This window comes from Scardinius erythrophthalmus, assembly GCF_964197995.2.
Source record: "Scardinius erythrophthalmus genome assembly, chromosome: 9".
In the NCBI taxonomy this organism is placed as follows: Eukaryota; Metazoa; Chordata; class Actinopteri; order Cypriniformes; family Leuciscidae; genus Scardinius; species Scardinius erythrophthalmus.
The window spans coordinates 19,170,297-19,187,773 of record NC_138229.1 but is presented as its reverse complement, the minus strand read 5'-3'; the positions used below and the strand labels follow the sequence as shown (position 1 = coordinate 19,187,773).

At 38.0% G+C, this 17,477-nt stretch overlaps 1 protein-coding gene across 8 annotated transcripts in view; it reads left to right on the top strand.

Annotated features, from left to right (window-relative positions):
* LOC308696313 (sickle tail protein homolog) overlaps positions 1-17,477 on the top strand; it is a 65,013-nt gene that overhangs the window by 23,874 nt on the left and 23,662 nt on the right. For 5 of the 8 annotated variants that reach the window (XM_081374866.1, XM_081374872.1, XM_081374871.1 and 2 more), the window contains exon 2: positions 5,321-5,601. In XM_081374866.1, the coding sequence (XP_081230992.1) occupies positions 5,321-5,601 (281 nt within the window). Of the gene's footprint in view, positions 1-5,320; positions 5,602-8,502; positions 8,734-9,566; positions 9,583-9,750; positions 9,848-17,477 lie in introns of those variants that run through there. The other 3 variants (XM_081374869.1, XM_081374868.1, XM_081374870.1) reach the window with 3 other exon arrangements.

Genomic DNA, 17,477 nt, shown 5'->3' with positions numbered 1-17,477 from the left:
GAGGGAAGAATTATCAGATATCTTGAAGAGACACCACCCATAGAGGAGAACAGGATTCTTCTAAGTGTTCAATTTTTCTTCTGTTCAATGACTGCAATGAAATTTTACCAATAGCACTGAGGCATTTAAAATGATACCAAACATAAAAGGGAAACAACAATAGATTCAAAAGATACATAATATGTATGTAGATCTTCTTAGTGAACTTTTAATGACTTGAATCAGGGGCAAAGGAAGGGAGGAGGGAGAGGGGGGTGCACAGATAAGGAAGGAGAAAAGTTTGGACAAGACAATGTCCTGTGCTCTTTCTTTAAGGTCTTCTCTCCAGGGTGCGTTTTATTGCAAGTTGAGTTTTATCTCAGGTTTTGTCTTAGCAGGAAAATCAAGTCTTACACTCCCATCTCATATTGTTCCATCACCATGTCCATAGCCCCTCAAGTGTCCCAAAACAAAAACAAACAAATATACATGCAATAAGGTATGCAACTGTTAGGATTTTGTGATCTAATCCGATTTCAGAATCCCTTTTTTCTTTTGAACAACCCCTTTTGAAGATTTGATCCAATCCGACCAGAACTGGACCCTGATTTCAGGGACTGTATTATTTTGAATGCTTTGAAATTTGCACTTTGTATAACTGAAGATGTGTTCAAACAGGTCAAGGAATCATTAAGTCAGTTGACGAGAATGATGGATGTGTTGGTTTTATTTTATTCACACAGTGTCCCTGGAGTTATGTAACACTTAAGACTCAGAGCATTTATTGCTAGACTATAAACAAGTGCCAAACACAGTTTAGGATTTGGAAGATAAAGCAATTCTCCCATAACAGGACAGGGAGGTAAGTATGCAAAGCTGCTTATCGTGGTTAGCACAGGCGCAAACACCTATAACGCAAGTGCTGTAGTGAAAACCAATTGAAAGCAAGTCATTAAAAAGTCCCACATTTTATGACTATTTAGTTTTAGCCTATAATACTTTCTCAACTGAAGACACCACACTGAATACTAATCACAATACACAGCAGCCTGAGCATACACAAAACACTCTAACCATGCCAGTTATGTCAAATGCCATAGGATGTTCACAATGCCAGTTAGAAGTTGGTTTGCAGTAAGGGAAAGTCATTTTCCTTTTCACATAAAAAAAACCCCTTTACCCTCAGAATGGGAAGACAATGAACTAGCCTGAGAAATCATTGTCTCACTGTGGATCTGTAGATTTTCTTTAATCAATATTTCTCTCATCATTTGTTAAAAAATAATAATAAATAAACAATTATATATATTATTTTCGGTCAAATGTTTGGAGTCTTATGCTCACCAAGGCTGCATTTAGTTGACCAAAAATACAGTAAAAACAGCAATATAAAACCGTTTATTCATTAGATGCTAACATTAGGGATTTCCTCCTTTTTTGTCACATCGTAGCTGTGCATCTATAGCTGATTATTCTCTCAGGAAGAAGCACACAGTGAATTTCTTGTGTGGCCCTTTATTGACAACATATAATAGATTTTTTTGTGTCTATGGCATGTGACTGCTACCTAATTATCTCACGAAAGAGGCAACATTTACTTGCAGAGGAAAGCAAATACTTGTGAAGCCAGACCAGCAAATCCCTCAACCTCTTGAAATCATCCACACTTATAGCTTAGTGGAGTGATGAGACATTAGTCAAACACAGTTTTGAGTCCTGCGTGCGATGTGTTTAATGGGAAACTTCAGATGAAATGTCAGAGCGAGAATTTCGAATGTGTTGACAATGGCTAATGCTGTCTGGCTGTGCCTCAGCATGTCCACACCATAATGCTTAAGTTTAGTTTTGGAGATACCGTTTTGTCATCCAGTCCCATGTGCACATGCAGCATCTGTGAGTGGAGAGAGGAAATCCTCTCCATAAAGTGACCTTACATGCTTGCAAAATGACAGACAATGCCTGGATTTTCTCCAGTGGTTGCCTGTTTTACTGAGGAGAGTTTTCCGAGGAAGTGAAAGGATAGGGGAAGTTTTTTATTAATCCATACACTTGGAACTGGATAGCATTAAAAGACCATTAAGTGGCAAGTTTTACACTGGGAGAAATTGGATGTAAACATAGAAAGTTACCCAGAGGGGCTTTTCAAGGCCACTGGAGATAATGTTAGTTCATTCTTTCTTCATCTGAAGTAATTAAAAGACAATAAAAAAAATAATGTAGATGATAAATGGATGAATGGAGAGATGCTTCAACATTGACAGATTTAATAAACAACACAGCTCACCCCGACACTAACACAAAATATGCCATTTATTCATTATCATATCTTATGGCACTTATGGCACAGCATCACAATATTTTTTTCCAATTTTGTTTCCATAAAAAACTACTGTTCAATAAGATTTTTTGATTATTTGAAAAAATATATATACTTTTATTCATCAAGGATGCATTAATTTGATCAAAAGTGTCTTTAGTGAAGACATTCGTTAAAATTCATTTTCACAAAAGATTCAAACTTCAAAGAATCCTGACAAAAAGTTATCACAGTTTCTACGAAAAATCTTAAGCAGTGCAACTGTTTTAAACATTGCTGATAGTAATAAGAAATGTTTCTTGAGCAGCAAATCAACATAGAATGATTTCTGAAGGATCATGTGACACTGAAGACTAAAGGAATGATGCTGAAAAATCAGCTTTGCCATCACAGTAATAAATTACACTTTAAAATATATTCAAATTGAAAACTGTTAATTTAAATAATAGCCTATTCATATTATATCTTAGATCACATAACAATTTTACAAATAAAACTTTAAAATAAAGTAATACAAAATCTCAACCTTACACTAAAGATCATCTGCAAATCAATTGTTAAGGATGTGCATGACAACATGTCCTCCATGTTCCTCATAGATGTTGTAACGTTGAGGCAGAAACAAAGCGGAGAGAGAATCCGCATGCAAGCATGACTTTAATAAAACAAACAGGTAATCCAGGGCGGGCAAACAACCAACCAAACACAGAACTCAGGAGTGGAACATGTGGGTGGAACATGTGGGTGGAACATGTGGGTGGAACATGTGGGTGGAACATGTGGGTGGAACATGGAACCACTACAAGCAACAACAACCGACAACCAACAACTGAAGCACAGAGGTTTAAATACACAGGCAAACAAGCTAAACAAGATAACAAGGGGGCGTGGTTATTCAGAAACACCTGGGGAGACTAATAAACAAGAAAAACTACAAAGGACTACAAAACATGGCACAGAACAGGAAATAACAAAAGTCCCCACAAGACAGGAATCATGACAGATATAGTAATAATACTGCAGTTATTCTAGAGGAGTGCAATTTTTAGGCCAGCAACAATCAGGCATTCATACATAATCATCACAGGAACAGCTGGCTATCATCAGTTATCTATGACCACTCAGCAGCATTAACCGTGGCCTTCCTCTCGGGGGCTGTCCAGATGCCTGATTTTGATCACACACCAAGCATGTTTTTGTTTTTTTCCTCAAATTGGTTGTGAAAATGTAGTGAACATCTCTCTTCTGGTCAGAGACGGGAAGCGCCCATATAAAAATGTTTCATTTTTCTTTTGGTACAGATGTAAGTTATCACTCCTCCTCAACATACCTCATTCACAATATGTGACACTTTCTGCACAAAAATGAGAAAAATGATTTATATTCTCTCGCGCAATATATTTTACGGGGAATAAGTGCATAGGCATGCAAACAGGGAACATTTTCATCTTCATCGGTCTGACCCTCTTCAGTCTTGTTGACAGTGTGATTTTTCTTTTACAACGTCTCTGTGAAGAAACAAGTCATTTTAAAGTGTCAATTTTTTTCATATAAGAGAGCAATGGGCTGTGGATAGCTAAGGTCAGGTAAGTCATTGGACTCCTGCTAAAGAGATTTTCACTGAGATGCCATCTTAGTTGGCATGTTAGAGTCCGACAAAGAAAGACCAACAAAACCACAAATCCCATCATATATTGTCTGTGAGTGGATCATCTCAGGCCCTATATTTAGTCTTGTACTACAAACAGGTCGCTTAAGTACATAGTTTGTCTTCTTTTCTCCTCAGTGAAGCTTATCCAGAAAGGGAGGACACTGGCAAAAAATGAGTAATTTGCTGCACATGCCATAGAATATCTACAATCTGTTGATGAAACTTTCTTAGATGTCATCATTAAGCATTAAACTCTTTCCCTAACAAGAAGCTTGAGACACCAAATGGCTACCATGAGAGAGGGAATTAGATGGGTTTACTGCCTGTCTCCCATTAGCTTCCCATGATGGAATGTGTCTGTCATAGCCAATAATGAGGCAATAATTCTTTATAGTAAACCTGTTGACACATTCACCAGAACAAAAATGTAATATTGAAGATCCATGGAATAGTCTGTTTATTAAGAATGGTTGTTTATAGTCAAGCTGATGTTTTGGGGGAGTCAGCACACGCCTGTCTTGTTGCATTTCGAACTCTGTGCCATTTCTCACTCCCCTACAGTTTCCATGAACGATGGAAATTTAATTTGCAGACAACTTTTTACTGAGTTTTGTGCATTGCTTGCAATATATAAAGTATCATGGTACAGTATCTAAAATGATTTTTAAAGACTTGTTAAGCTGTTTTATTGCATAAGAAAATGAATAAATGTCTCCCCTTCACATCCACAACATAAGTGCATTTTTTTATCCACATGTGTATATCCAAACTGTGCCCATATAGTGGTATTTTGGTATTATCTATACAATTATATTCCTAAATAATATTTAGAATTTTTTGTTTCGGTTTAATTTTAGCAAATATTTTATGTGCTTTTATCTTTTTTATTACTTTTTTAAAAATATATTTTTATTTAGCTTTTTTTTTTTTTTTTTAGTGATTCCAATATTTATATTTTGTTTTATTAAATGGTTTTTAATAATTTTAGTTTTAGTTACTGACAACAATTGCATGTCATATGCAACTGTTGAATGGAATTGCCATTCTGTCTCATTGCTTTGTAGAAAGTCCCCACTGGAGGGCCTCAATGCTATGCAGTCAGCCCGGGCTAATAATGAGCCATCACACTGAGTGCTCAGAGACCTCTTTTGGCAAGGTGCAAGCTGATAGTGGGAAACAAATAGCCTGTTTGTAGCTTTGCTCAATAAGTGCTCTCTTGGCCAACAGCTGTCTGACTCTAAGCCGGTCATTGCATTGACTATGTTGCTTATCACACTAATTAATTGCAGGTCTCAAGCCAAGTACAGCCACCCACTGAGTGTCCCTATCTAATCTGTATTCCTATGTATGTTTTCTTATGCCTTTAATCAAAGAGCCAGCAAGAAGCAACCAGAGGCTGTGCTCCCATGAGGATGTGGACAGCCACAGCAGAAAACAAAGCAGCGCAGATGAGAGCGAGCAGTCAGAACCCTGGTCCCCCCGCACCGTGCCAAGGAGACACACAGTAGGAGGGCCTCGCACTGCCGGGGACGTGATCATCATGCAGTCCTACAACATGGACCATAAGAAAGAGGCTTTTCTTGAGCATCTGAAACAGAAGTATCCCCATCATGCTTCTGTTATCATGGGGCACCAGGAAAGACTCAGAGAACAGGTAAGCTTAGCTCTGAAATAATACAAATTTTGCTCTGGTTGGATTTCGAAAAATTACCTATAATACGACGCCTATCACTGTATTCATAAGCTCCTTCAGTATTATCAACATCTATCGCGTTTCTCAGGAGCTAATTACCCTCCTCCATCCTCAGCTCCTCCTCTCGCCCAGTCAGGATTTGGCATTCTGATTCCCCTTGAATCAGAATAAATTCTCGAATTATGTTGTACTTTAAAATCTTGAATTAAATATATTTGCAAACATTCATGTTGGTTCTGTTCTGTTTACCCCAAGGGGGGTTATTGCTGCTCTCCCTGCTCTTATCCATGCTAGGCTGCATGGATGCGCAGGGAGTTCTCGCCCAGAACGGAACCATATACCGCCAATCCAAACTGTATGCTAATTGTCAATCGTATTTGACAGTAGTGGTCCTGACAGAACTCCACTAAATGCTAAATTAGGTTTTCAACGGTCTTAATTACAAGAATATCAAAGTCAAATCAAAGAAGAAACATCTAAAAGAGATGGAAGCTATGATAAAATAATATGGCAGCAGGGAAGCACAAAAACAAAGGCTTGTCAATGATGTGAATTATTGTGGATAAATATTTTCTTTAAATTTCAATTATTTTCTCTGTTAATTTCATGACATTATATATTTCAATGAGCCAATGTACCATGCCTTGCAAGAACCTTTACAGTTGGTCCCTCAACACACAAGCTGATATGATTCCATATTTCATCTACATAGCATACTGACTGAGTATCCTTCCTATGATCTACACGTGTATCGCCTTACTCTTGACAGATTAAAGGCGCACTGACATTTTTATTTCTGCTACTTTCCGCTTGACATTTTCATTGTATCTTTGATGGTTGGATAAGCTTGAGTGGTGTGTAGTCATATAGCCTAGCTTAAACGCTTGCAAGGGTTATCTGAATATAGGCCTACGCTTGAATAAACAATAGCTTAGTCTAATTAAAGGCACAATATGTAACTTTTTTGCTTTAAAAATAGCAAAAATCACTGTATCTATGTTATATATATATATTTTTTTTTTTGTTGTGTACTTACATTATCCCGACTGTTTCCAACAACTTTCAAACCAGGAGAAATTTGTAATTTAATTCGTAGACACGTCCCGTTTCTTTATTTCCGTTTTGTCACCGCCAATGGCGTCATATCGTGTGGTCCCTGGTTTCATCTCGTGCTGCCATGGCAACCAGAGCTATGAACCAGAGCCGTCTGATAGTAACCAAAGCGACTGACGCGGACAACTTTTTGTAGTTCGCAATGTCTATTTGCACGCTGTTGTTGTTTCGTTCAAACATTATGGACCATGGCAAGCAGACTTTGGATAAAAAAAAAGGAGAACTAAAACGAGAATCAATATCAGCGTGGTGTTTTCGAGATGCCGAGAGCTCCCATAGACAATATATAAACGAGAGCTCCACGTCCTAGACTTCGACCGCTCCTACATGTACTTTATTAAACAGGTGAGCATATTTACATAAAACTAATCAATGTTTTATAGTTCAACAATGATAAAATGTCATATCTGTATGTTATTCTAATGTTGATCTAGTTTACTGCTACTCATACAGTCAGACTAACACATTTCAACACATTCAAATGCAGTTTAGTGTGATAGTGTAATGTTAGACCAAGTGAAACAGCGCTGCATTACCTCACAAGTTTAATTTGTCTAATAAACTGACCTGTGAGTAGTAAGTCTGCGTGTAGTTCGGTAGAATGAAATGTCCATTTTCCTTTTATATCCGCAGGACTCGCGTCGCGTTTGGAGCTGATAGCTGTCCCTTAGCAATCCCAAACTGCTTCATATCACAGTCATGATAAAAACATCGATGTATTCAGTCATCCATAAACATTATTAGATCAGTCGGCTTGACATTGACTGCAAAATCCATAATTCTTAGCAAATGTTGCGTCATCAATGATCAATCTATGCCTTTGTTATTGTAAATAGGTTAGCAACCCCTAGTGGCGAAAAATGCCATACTGTACGTTTAAAAAATATATATATATATATGTTTAAAACTTTTAAAAGGTTTACAATAAATAATAATTAAATAAATAATAAATTATAGCATATTTACTGTGTGTGTGTGTGTGTGCGCGCGCGCGTGTGTTTTTGGTGTGTGTCACGTGAACATAAGATTATATCAGATGCACAGAGGAAATGCATTCCTTGCCATCACGTAGGCATAAGCCTACTTCAGCTGATATCAAAGTCTCTAGTATTTTTCAGTACAGAATTTCTAGTATCAGTAGTTGCTTTCAAACGCCAAGTAACGTTACAACAAATAAAGCAGAACATAGGGTAGCCTACAAGGAGAAACTGTGTGTACGCAGAATTTAAAATCAAACCTGTGAGCGATCCTGCAATGTCTGATGGCCATTGGCCAAAACTACTTGCCGTTGGTCAATTGCTGCCGCCTGATAGGATTTGATTTAGAATTACATTTACATTTAATTAAATCAATATTTATTATTACTTTAATTATTATTATTAGGCTACTAAAACTATATAGTATAGTTTGTAGGCTATTAGGCTATATATAGCCTAATAGCCTACACACGTTTAATACATCGACATGAAATTTTGAATTGAGTCGAAATATTATATTTAGGCTATATTGTTAGTTTATAGAGACAATAATACAGAACACAACTAAAATGGGTTTCTCGAAAAACGTTTAGTGATGTTTGTCCCACTGTCCGCACGATTCACAAGCAACCTATTCCAGAGAGGGTTGTGATACATTTTTACATACATTTTTAACAATAAATACCCCACCAATAGGCTATTTCAGAACTAACCGTCGCTAGGACGTAGTTGTAGTAGGCTAAACAAGAAGGCGCATTTCGCAACCTCTTTCATTGTAGCCCGACAAGTCTTTCAGGTAGGCTAAGTTAATGTGGGTGTGTCTCTGTGCAGACGCTGATGTCACGGCTTTCAAAGATCACCTCACACACTGCAGAAACTTCTGCAGCGATCTACTACTCTCAGTCAGGAAACCAGACTTATTGATTTTGACATTTACTGTTTATTATCTGGAATATGTCCTGCTCCATTATCTGAAGATTCAAGGTGGAAGTTTTGCATCAAGGTATTGTGAATCAAGCTAAAATGACAATTGTTTTACCGTGTCAGCAAATCAGTCTGTGTAAACTGTACTATTCTCAACTTGCTCTGTTGTTAAGGAAATTTGATTTTACTCATTTTGAATAGGTTTTAAGTAGTTAAATAACGCGTTAGGGGCATTAAACAAAATTATGAGCGTTTTACCTAATGAATGAACGCTTTGTCTTCCAAGTCATCGAGGTAATGCATGTGAAAACTGAACATGTAAGCAGAGAAGTCGACATACTGGTTCTCTTTTGGATCAAAATACTCAGAAGAAGGACGTATGCAAAACAATTCGAATATCATGGCAGTTATCATATTATGAGATAAAAAAAAAACTACTGTCATTTCTACCCTAAAGAAATATGATAATACCACAGTGTTTTGAACATGTACCTGCACCATGGTGTTCTTTTTGAAGGACTCTTGAGTACCATGCAAATACCATGATAAAAAGTATAATGTACCATCTGATACTATCACTTTACCATGTTATGTGCACAGTGCCTCCAGAGTACTTTTTGGAAGGGTTTCTTGGGGGATTTTTTCTTCATCTTTTAACTTAAAAGTATCACTTACACTCCCAATAACTGGTTTCTTTCAGTGCGAAGTATCTGTCTCGATATAGCCTATTTATATATATATATTGCTTTTCAGCATAGTTTTGGTAAGTTTTCTTCGTGGCTGGGCACAGCCTTGAGTAATATCATATCATGCCGCTGGCACTGAATAAAACTGAAGCCCATCCAGCAGGAGGGAGTGTGTCTTTCATCCCCTTTTCACTCTTTCGTTCTTTCTTTCTTCAATATTCTCCAGACCCAGAGAGAATGAGGTATGATTTATCTGACCCTGCCAGTGCTTTCAAAGACCTGGCATTAGACCAGCTCAGATGAAGCATGGTCTGTGGCCATTCATCTGCCTGTGATTAGAGGAGAGTGCAGTGAACCGTGCGACCTGCCCCCCTCAAGCCCACCCTTATGCTTTAAACTGCTGTTTTCAGGCCTCTTTCAGTTTCCTGGCATTCTGCAGGTAACGCATTCTGACAATGCCCAAGTGCCAGCGTATGTCGGCACGGCTTGCTTATGCATGTGGAATAGGTAAGCAATCTTGAGAATGCACCCATATTTATTTGATTTAATCCACACTATAAAATGTTTAACGTACAGTTGCATTATGCATGTCTGAAATGATCCAAGCTGTCATGCACCATTAATCTGGGCACTTTTTTTTCCAAGTCAACATAAAAGCCTATTATTTGCTCCTGTCTCGTCTGTGCACACCGGAGCGATTGTTAGTCGACTCACAATGCAACACCTGTGCAAAGATAAGATCAAACTCATATTCATCACTTTCAAGTCTCAGCCTGGACCTTCAGAATGATTTTTTTTTTTTTTTGGATATGCCTCCAAGTGAATTGCCAGAGCACTGTTTTCTGTCAGTCATCATAGTTCTTGACTTTGAAAACTTGTGCATTAATGTACTTCAGTTTGGTGAATCTGGTGTCAGTGCAGCAGTTTCATGAAAAAAAAAAAAGTGAAGATGACTCTTAGGGGATTCTTAGGGGCCGTTCCGGTTTGCATTTCACTGCACTGTTTTTTCCATTGGTTTTCTATGTAAACATGCTAGACAGACATCTTTGACCGTCTTTTACAGCATCTCGCTAATGACACGATGTTCTAAAAATGCAGCACTCAAGTTAAAAGAAATGTAACTTTAGAAATCCATCTCAAGTCAAGTCAAGTCAAGTCATCTTCATTTATATAGCGCTTTTAACAATGTAGATTGTCTCAAAGCAGCTTTACAGAGATAAGCGTATAATTTAAGGTAACAGAGATTGTTTCGGCTTTACAGCAGAGTTAAGTTATTTCCATCTAAAGTTAGTTTTAATTGATTTGGTTCCGTCGCAGTGATCATTTGTTATTAAATTAGGGGCCGCTAAGACGACACCATTCTCTCTACACAGACTTTAAACGCGAACCTGTGAGAAACGCTGATGGCGGTCACATGCGCATTTAGAATGGGTTCTATAGTTATGTGCGTTAGAATATACGCAGGTTTGGAATTCCCTACAAGCCAAGCCTAAACAAAATACTTGTCTTTCCTTATAAATTTTGATAAGGAATTTTATTTTATTTGTTGCTTTGGGGTAGGACCGCAAGACGAATTTTCCCGACAACGCCTTATCTGTAGAGTGGTAGTGGGATCCTCCATAGGGAGAGACTAGTTGGCACTTCAGCACTGCGTTGTCATCGGTCCAGGTGAAGGTCCTTCGTCAGATCTGGATACGGCCTGGATCCGGCAGGCTGCAGGAAAAACCTTGGGATAAACACAGACACTAAAATTAGCGTAGATGCCATTCTTCTCATGATGTAACGAGTACATCAGGATTTTTGGGAAGTGTTCCCGGTTCCGGCTGACCTAATCTATGCAGCATAACATTAAATTATAGAAGTCTATAATGTATTATGTGAAAGCTAGGTCAAAGAGATGTGTCTTTAATCTGGCTTTGAACTGACAGAGTGTGTCTGCTTCCCGGACAATGGTAGGAAGACTGTTCCAGAGTTTTGGTGCTAAATAGGAAAAGGATCTACCGCCAGCAGTTGATTTTGATATTCTAGGTATAATCAACTGGCCGGAATTTTGAGATCGTAATAGACGTGACGGACTATAATGCGTTAAGAGCTCGCTCAAGTACTGCGGAGCTAAACCATTCAGTGCTTTGTAAGTAATCAGCAATATTTTAAAATTTATGCGATGTTTAATAGGGAGCCAGTGCAGTTTTGACAGAACTGGGCTAATATGGTCATACTTCCTGGTTCTGGTAAGAACTCGAGCTGCTGCGTTTTGGACCAGCTGTAGTTTGTTTATTAAGCGTGCAGGGCAACCACCCAGTAGAGCATTACAATAATCTAGCCTTGAGGTCATGAACGCATGAACTAATTGTTCCGCATTTGTCAATGAGAGCATATGACGTAATTTAGATATATTTTTAAGATGGAAAAATGCAGTTTTACAGATACTAGACACGTGACTTTCAAATGAAAGATTGGTATCAAAGAGCACACCCAGGTTCCTAACCAACGACGAAGACTTAACAGAGCAGCCATCAAGTGTTAGACAGTATTCTAGATTATTACGTGAGGAAGTTTTTTGTCCAATAATTAGAATCTCTGTTTTTTCAGAATTTAGAAGTAGGAAATTACAAGTCATCCAATTTTTTATATCCGCTATGCATTCCGTTAATTTTGTGAATTGATAAGTTTCGTTAGGTTTTGAAGAAATATAGAGCTGAGTATCGTCAGCATAACAGTGAAAGCTAATTCCATGTTTCCTAATGATATCTCCTAATGGTAGCATGTACAGAGTGAACAGCAGCGGTCCTAATACTGAGCCTTGTGGTACGCCATACTTAACCTGTGATCGATGAGACATCTCATCATTTACTGCTACAAACTGATAACGGTCAGATAAGTATGATTTAAACCATGCTAGTGCATTTCCTGTAATGCCAACATAATGTTCTAATCTATTTAAAAGAACGTTGTGGTCGATGGTGTCAAATGCAGCGCTAAGATCGAGTAACACTAATAGAGAGATACAACCACGATCGGATGATAAGAGCAAATCATTTGTGACTCTAACGAGAGCTGTTTCGGTACTATGGTACGGTCTAAATCCGGACTGGAAATCCTCGCAGATATCATTTCTTTCAAGAAAGGAACACAGTTGTGAGGATACTGCCTTTTCTAATATCTTTGACAGAAAAGGTAGATTCGAGATCGGCCTGTAATTGACTAATTCTGAAGGATCAAGTTGCGTTTTTTTAACAAGCGGTTTAATCAAAGCCAGCTTAAAGTTTTTTGGTACGTATCCTAGAGACAAAGACGAATTAATGATATTAAGAAGAGGATCTATGACCTCTGGAAGTATTTCTTTCAGTAGCTTAGTCGGTATAGGGTCTAACATACATGTTGTAGATTTAGATGATTTAATGAGTTTAGTAAATTCTTCCTCTCCTATAGCAACGAATGAATCAAATTTTTCCTCAGGGAGACTACAATGCACTGCCTGATGCGATACTGTAGTAGACGGTTGCATAGTTATAATTTTGTCCCTGATATTATCAATCTTATAAGTGAAGAAGTTCATAAAGTCATTACTGCTGTGTTGCTTGGAAACTTCGGTGCTTGAAGCTTTATTTTTCGTTAGTTTAGCCACCGTTTCAAATAAATACCTAGGATTATGTTTATTTTCTTCTAATAGGGTTGAAAAATAAGCAGATCTAGCAGCTTTTAATGCCTCTCTGTAAGTAATTGAGCTCTCTTTCCATGAAATGCGAAATACCTCTAGTTTTGTTTTCTTCCAGTTGCGCTCCATTTTTCTGGCTGCTCTCTTAAGGGCCCGAGTGTGCTCGTTGTACCACGGCGTTGGACTATTTTCTTTAATCTTCTTTAAGCGCAACGGAGCAACTGTGTCTAAAGTGCTGGAAAAGAGAGAGTTAAACGTTTCTGTTGTAATATCTAGTTCTTCTAAGCTATCTGAGATGCTGAGATGATGAAACTGATTAGGAAGATTATTAATAAAGCAATCTTTAGTAGCAGAAGTGATAGGTCTCACATATTTGAAACACGGAGTCGGCTTTGCAGCCTTGGCTAAATGCAAATTACACGAGACTAGATAATGATCTGAGATGTCATCGCTCTGCTGCAGAATTTCAACGGCATCCACATCTATTCCGCGTGATAATATTAGATCTAGAGTATGATTACGACGATGAGTAGGTCCTGACACGTGTTGTCTAACTCCAATTGAATTTACAATGTCTTTAAATGCCAATCCCAATGCATCTTTTTCATTATCGATGTGTATATTAAAATCACCAACAATTAGTACTTTATCTGCAGTCAATATTAATTCTGATAGAAAGTCCGCAAATTCTTTGATAAAGTCTGTATGGTGCCCTGGTGGCCTGTATACAGTAGCCAGCACAAATCTCAAACGTGATTTATCGTTTACACTATATATTTTTACATTAAGCACCAATGCTTCAAAAGAATTATATTTAAAACTTGATTTCTTAGTGGTTTTGAAACTATTACTATAGATTACAGCAACACCACCCCCTTTGCGTTTCAGACGAGGCTCATGTTTATAACAGTAATCTTGCGGGGTTGATTCATTTAAAGTAATGTAATCGTTTGGTTTTAGCCAGGTTTCTGTCAAACACAGCACATCTAGGTTATTATCTGAAATCATATCATTAACAATGAGTGCTTTTGAAGTAAGCGATCGAATATTCAGCAACCCAAGCTTTAGCATTTGCTCATCTGTATTATAGCTGTTTTTTATTTGTTGAACATCAATTAAATTTTTAACCTTAGTTGGGTTTAAACGTTTTTTGGATTTCCAAATTCGGGGAACAGACACAGTCTCTATATGATGATAGCTAGGTGAAAGAGGCTCTATGTGATGGGATTTATCTGACCTTGGTGACGAGAGGCCGCTAGCAGACAGTCGGTTTAGCCAGTCTGTCTGCTTCCTGACCTGAGCCCCAGATTGTCATGTTTGAGCTCTAAGACTATGAGCCATATTACTAGAGAGAAGAGCAGCACCATCCCAGGAGGGATGAATACCATCTCTTTTCAACAGGTCAGGTTTGCCCCAAAAACTTTTCCAATTGTCTATGAATTCTATATTATTAAGCGGACACCACTTAGACAGCCAACCGTTAAGCGAACACAATCTACTAACTATCTCATCACTCCTGCGAACAGGAAGGGGGCCAGAGCAAATTACAGTCCTTGACATCGTACTTGCAAGTTCACACACCTCTTTAATATTAATTTTGGTGATCTCCGACTGGCGGAGTCGAACATCATTAGTGCCGACATGAATAATGATCTTAGAGAATTTACGATTAGCATTAGCCAGCACTTTTAAATTTGCTTTGATGTCAGGCGCTCTGGCTCCCGGCAAACATGTGACTATGGTGGTTGGTGTCTCTATTTTCACGTTCCGTGTAATAGAATCGCCAATAACTAGGGCACAATCATTCTCAGTGGGTGTTTCACTGAGCGGGGCAAATCGATTTGTTATGGTAATCGGAACGGAAGAGTGGTTTTTAGATCCGCGACTAGAGCGATCCCTCACTGTCACCCATTTGCCCGGCTGCACAGGCTCTACTTCAGCCAGAACCGACTCATGTAAAGTGTGCACTATTCTATGCGCATCCAAAACATCTAAAGCACTAGCACTCTTACTATCCTCAATTAAAGTTTGGATGCGTGTTTCTAATTCTGAAATCTTCTCTGTCAACCTAACTGTCTCCTTACATTTATCACATATAAATCCTATATTGTCGACAGAGAAGCCTATACTAAACATGTGACATGAAGTGCAAGTGACAATAACAGGACAAGACATTACTCACCGTGTTTGTTGAGTGATTCTTACTCACCTGAGCTTTTTATGAACTCAAAGGCGCGGACGCGCGAGAGAAAAATAAATAAATAAAATAGCTGAGCGCACGGGTGGCGCGTTAACAGGCTAGCGAATTACTAGCGTTTTGTGCTAGTAGTACTAATAACAAAAGCTAGCGATGTCAGGTTAATCTGAGATGTTGGGTAAAATGTAGTAGTATAAACAACTAGAAATGGTAGTAAAATGATGGTTCAAAACAAAGAAATATATGGCTAAGACGGAGCTTATCGCACCGAATCAAACAAACACATCTCTAGAATGCCCTCTTTTATTGCCCTTTGTCTTGCATTTTTGCATTCCATTGTTCTGCTTTTCCATTGTGTTTGTAAACATGCGCTAGATGGAAATATTTGACCATTGCACTTGCATCTTGCTTCTTTTGCAGTTTCTTGATCATTACAGCCAATTCTTAAAACGGGGCTCTCAGTTAAAATACGTTTTTGGGAGAAAATTGTGTCTCTCTAGACCTTGTCCTTTTTGATTACACTCTCCTGCATTTTGCTTTTTCGCATAAACATGTTTGACTGTTACGCTCGCATGACACACCATTCTAAAAACATGGCACCCTTGCATTTTCTTCTGTTGAAGTGCACTGTGTCTTGGGTTTTTAAACATGAGACCTTTTTTAACCATTTTGAAACTTTAAGGGGGTGTTCAAACAACGTTTTTTATATTCCACTGCACGACTTTTCCATTGTTTTATATAAATGTGCTAGACGTACGTGTTTGAGCAATTATAACCATTACTCCTAGTATCAACTTGCATACAGTGTGTCATGGAGAGTTTTGCATCTCTAATACAGACTACCTTCAGCAGAGATCCTCCCAAAAGTACAGCAGTATTTATTTATTTTTTTATTGCACGACACAAGACCTCTAAAGTGTCTTTGCAGATTTGTTCAGTCAAAACATGTTAAGAGCACAAACTAATCTGTGGGGATGTGCAAAATAACGGTCTGATTTAAATATAGTTCTGAAAAGGTGTTTACCGTTCCCAGGCGCTTTCGGAAATGCCTGCGTCAAACGCAGAGTCTAAGGTGTAATTGTGTGCTTCTCCTCTGACCTCATAATTGCGTTGTCACCAAAACCACAGTCAAAAATGAAGCAGTGCAGTATATAAGGATTAAGTTCCTTCGGGTCATGCAGGGTGGTAATCTGACAGGCGTGCATGTCAGAGCAGGTCAGTGTGCGTGCTGACATTGTGATGAGATGCTCTCTGACTCATTATATGTGGCCTTCTGCCTGTCGCTTCTTCCTATTGCCGAGAAGGAAGCAATGACTTCCAGCCTCAGGGTGAAAACCCATCCTCAGTGAATTCGGCATATCCATCGTCCTACGTCTGCTGTCCGTGTGTCCAAAAGGTGTTATTGCGAGGACAACCACGTAGATGCACTTTGGTCTGTGAATAGAAATAGACTACAAAGGATAATGCCTGTGCCAGAGCACACTAATTGGTCTTTGTGTGTTCACTGCTTTTGTGTCACTGGAGATTAATCAATCCATTTTTCTTTTAATGCGAGCTAAATTACATGACTTAGCCGTAATTGACTTGTTGACGGTTGTTGTATATCCCTGTGCCATGCGAAAAAAGGAGTCAGGCTGCTAATGTGCCTTCTTTTTATTTGGTAGTCATCCTTGTCATTAGTAGTTGATTGTTTTCATTTAATCTCTTTTAGGCACATACATTAAAAGTGTGGTTGAATAATATTAAATGAAGGATTGTAATGTTATATTTTGCCTTTTTGTTCTCTCAAATGATTATTATTTTACTGAATAGATCTTTGTCTGTCCATTTAGCATTTCTCCACCATCCTCTCTGACCTTTCGATGGCCTTTCATTGAGCATTAAAGTTAATGACTGTACCTCTGCTCAGTTCTTGACATTTAGAATACCCCACACTGTTAATAAACGTATAAACTGTTTCCAAATGTTTACCAGTGCAGAATAGATAGGCTACTATCCAATAGTGTTGTTGTTAACTAAAATTCAAATCGTCAATTGAAATAAAGCTGAAATAAAATAAAATTTAAATAAATTAGATAAAAAAAAACATAAACATAAATCTTAAATGAAAATAAGAAATGTTGCCTTGGCAACTAACTGAAATAAAATAAGCTGAAGTTGAAGTTCTAAAATTACTACAAGTGAAATAAAAATATATTAAAGTTAAAACTTAAACTACTGAAACTGAAAATATACAGAACCTGTCAAAAGTTTGGAAACATTTTTATTTTTTATTTTTTTTA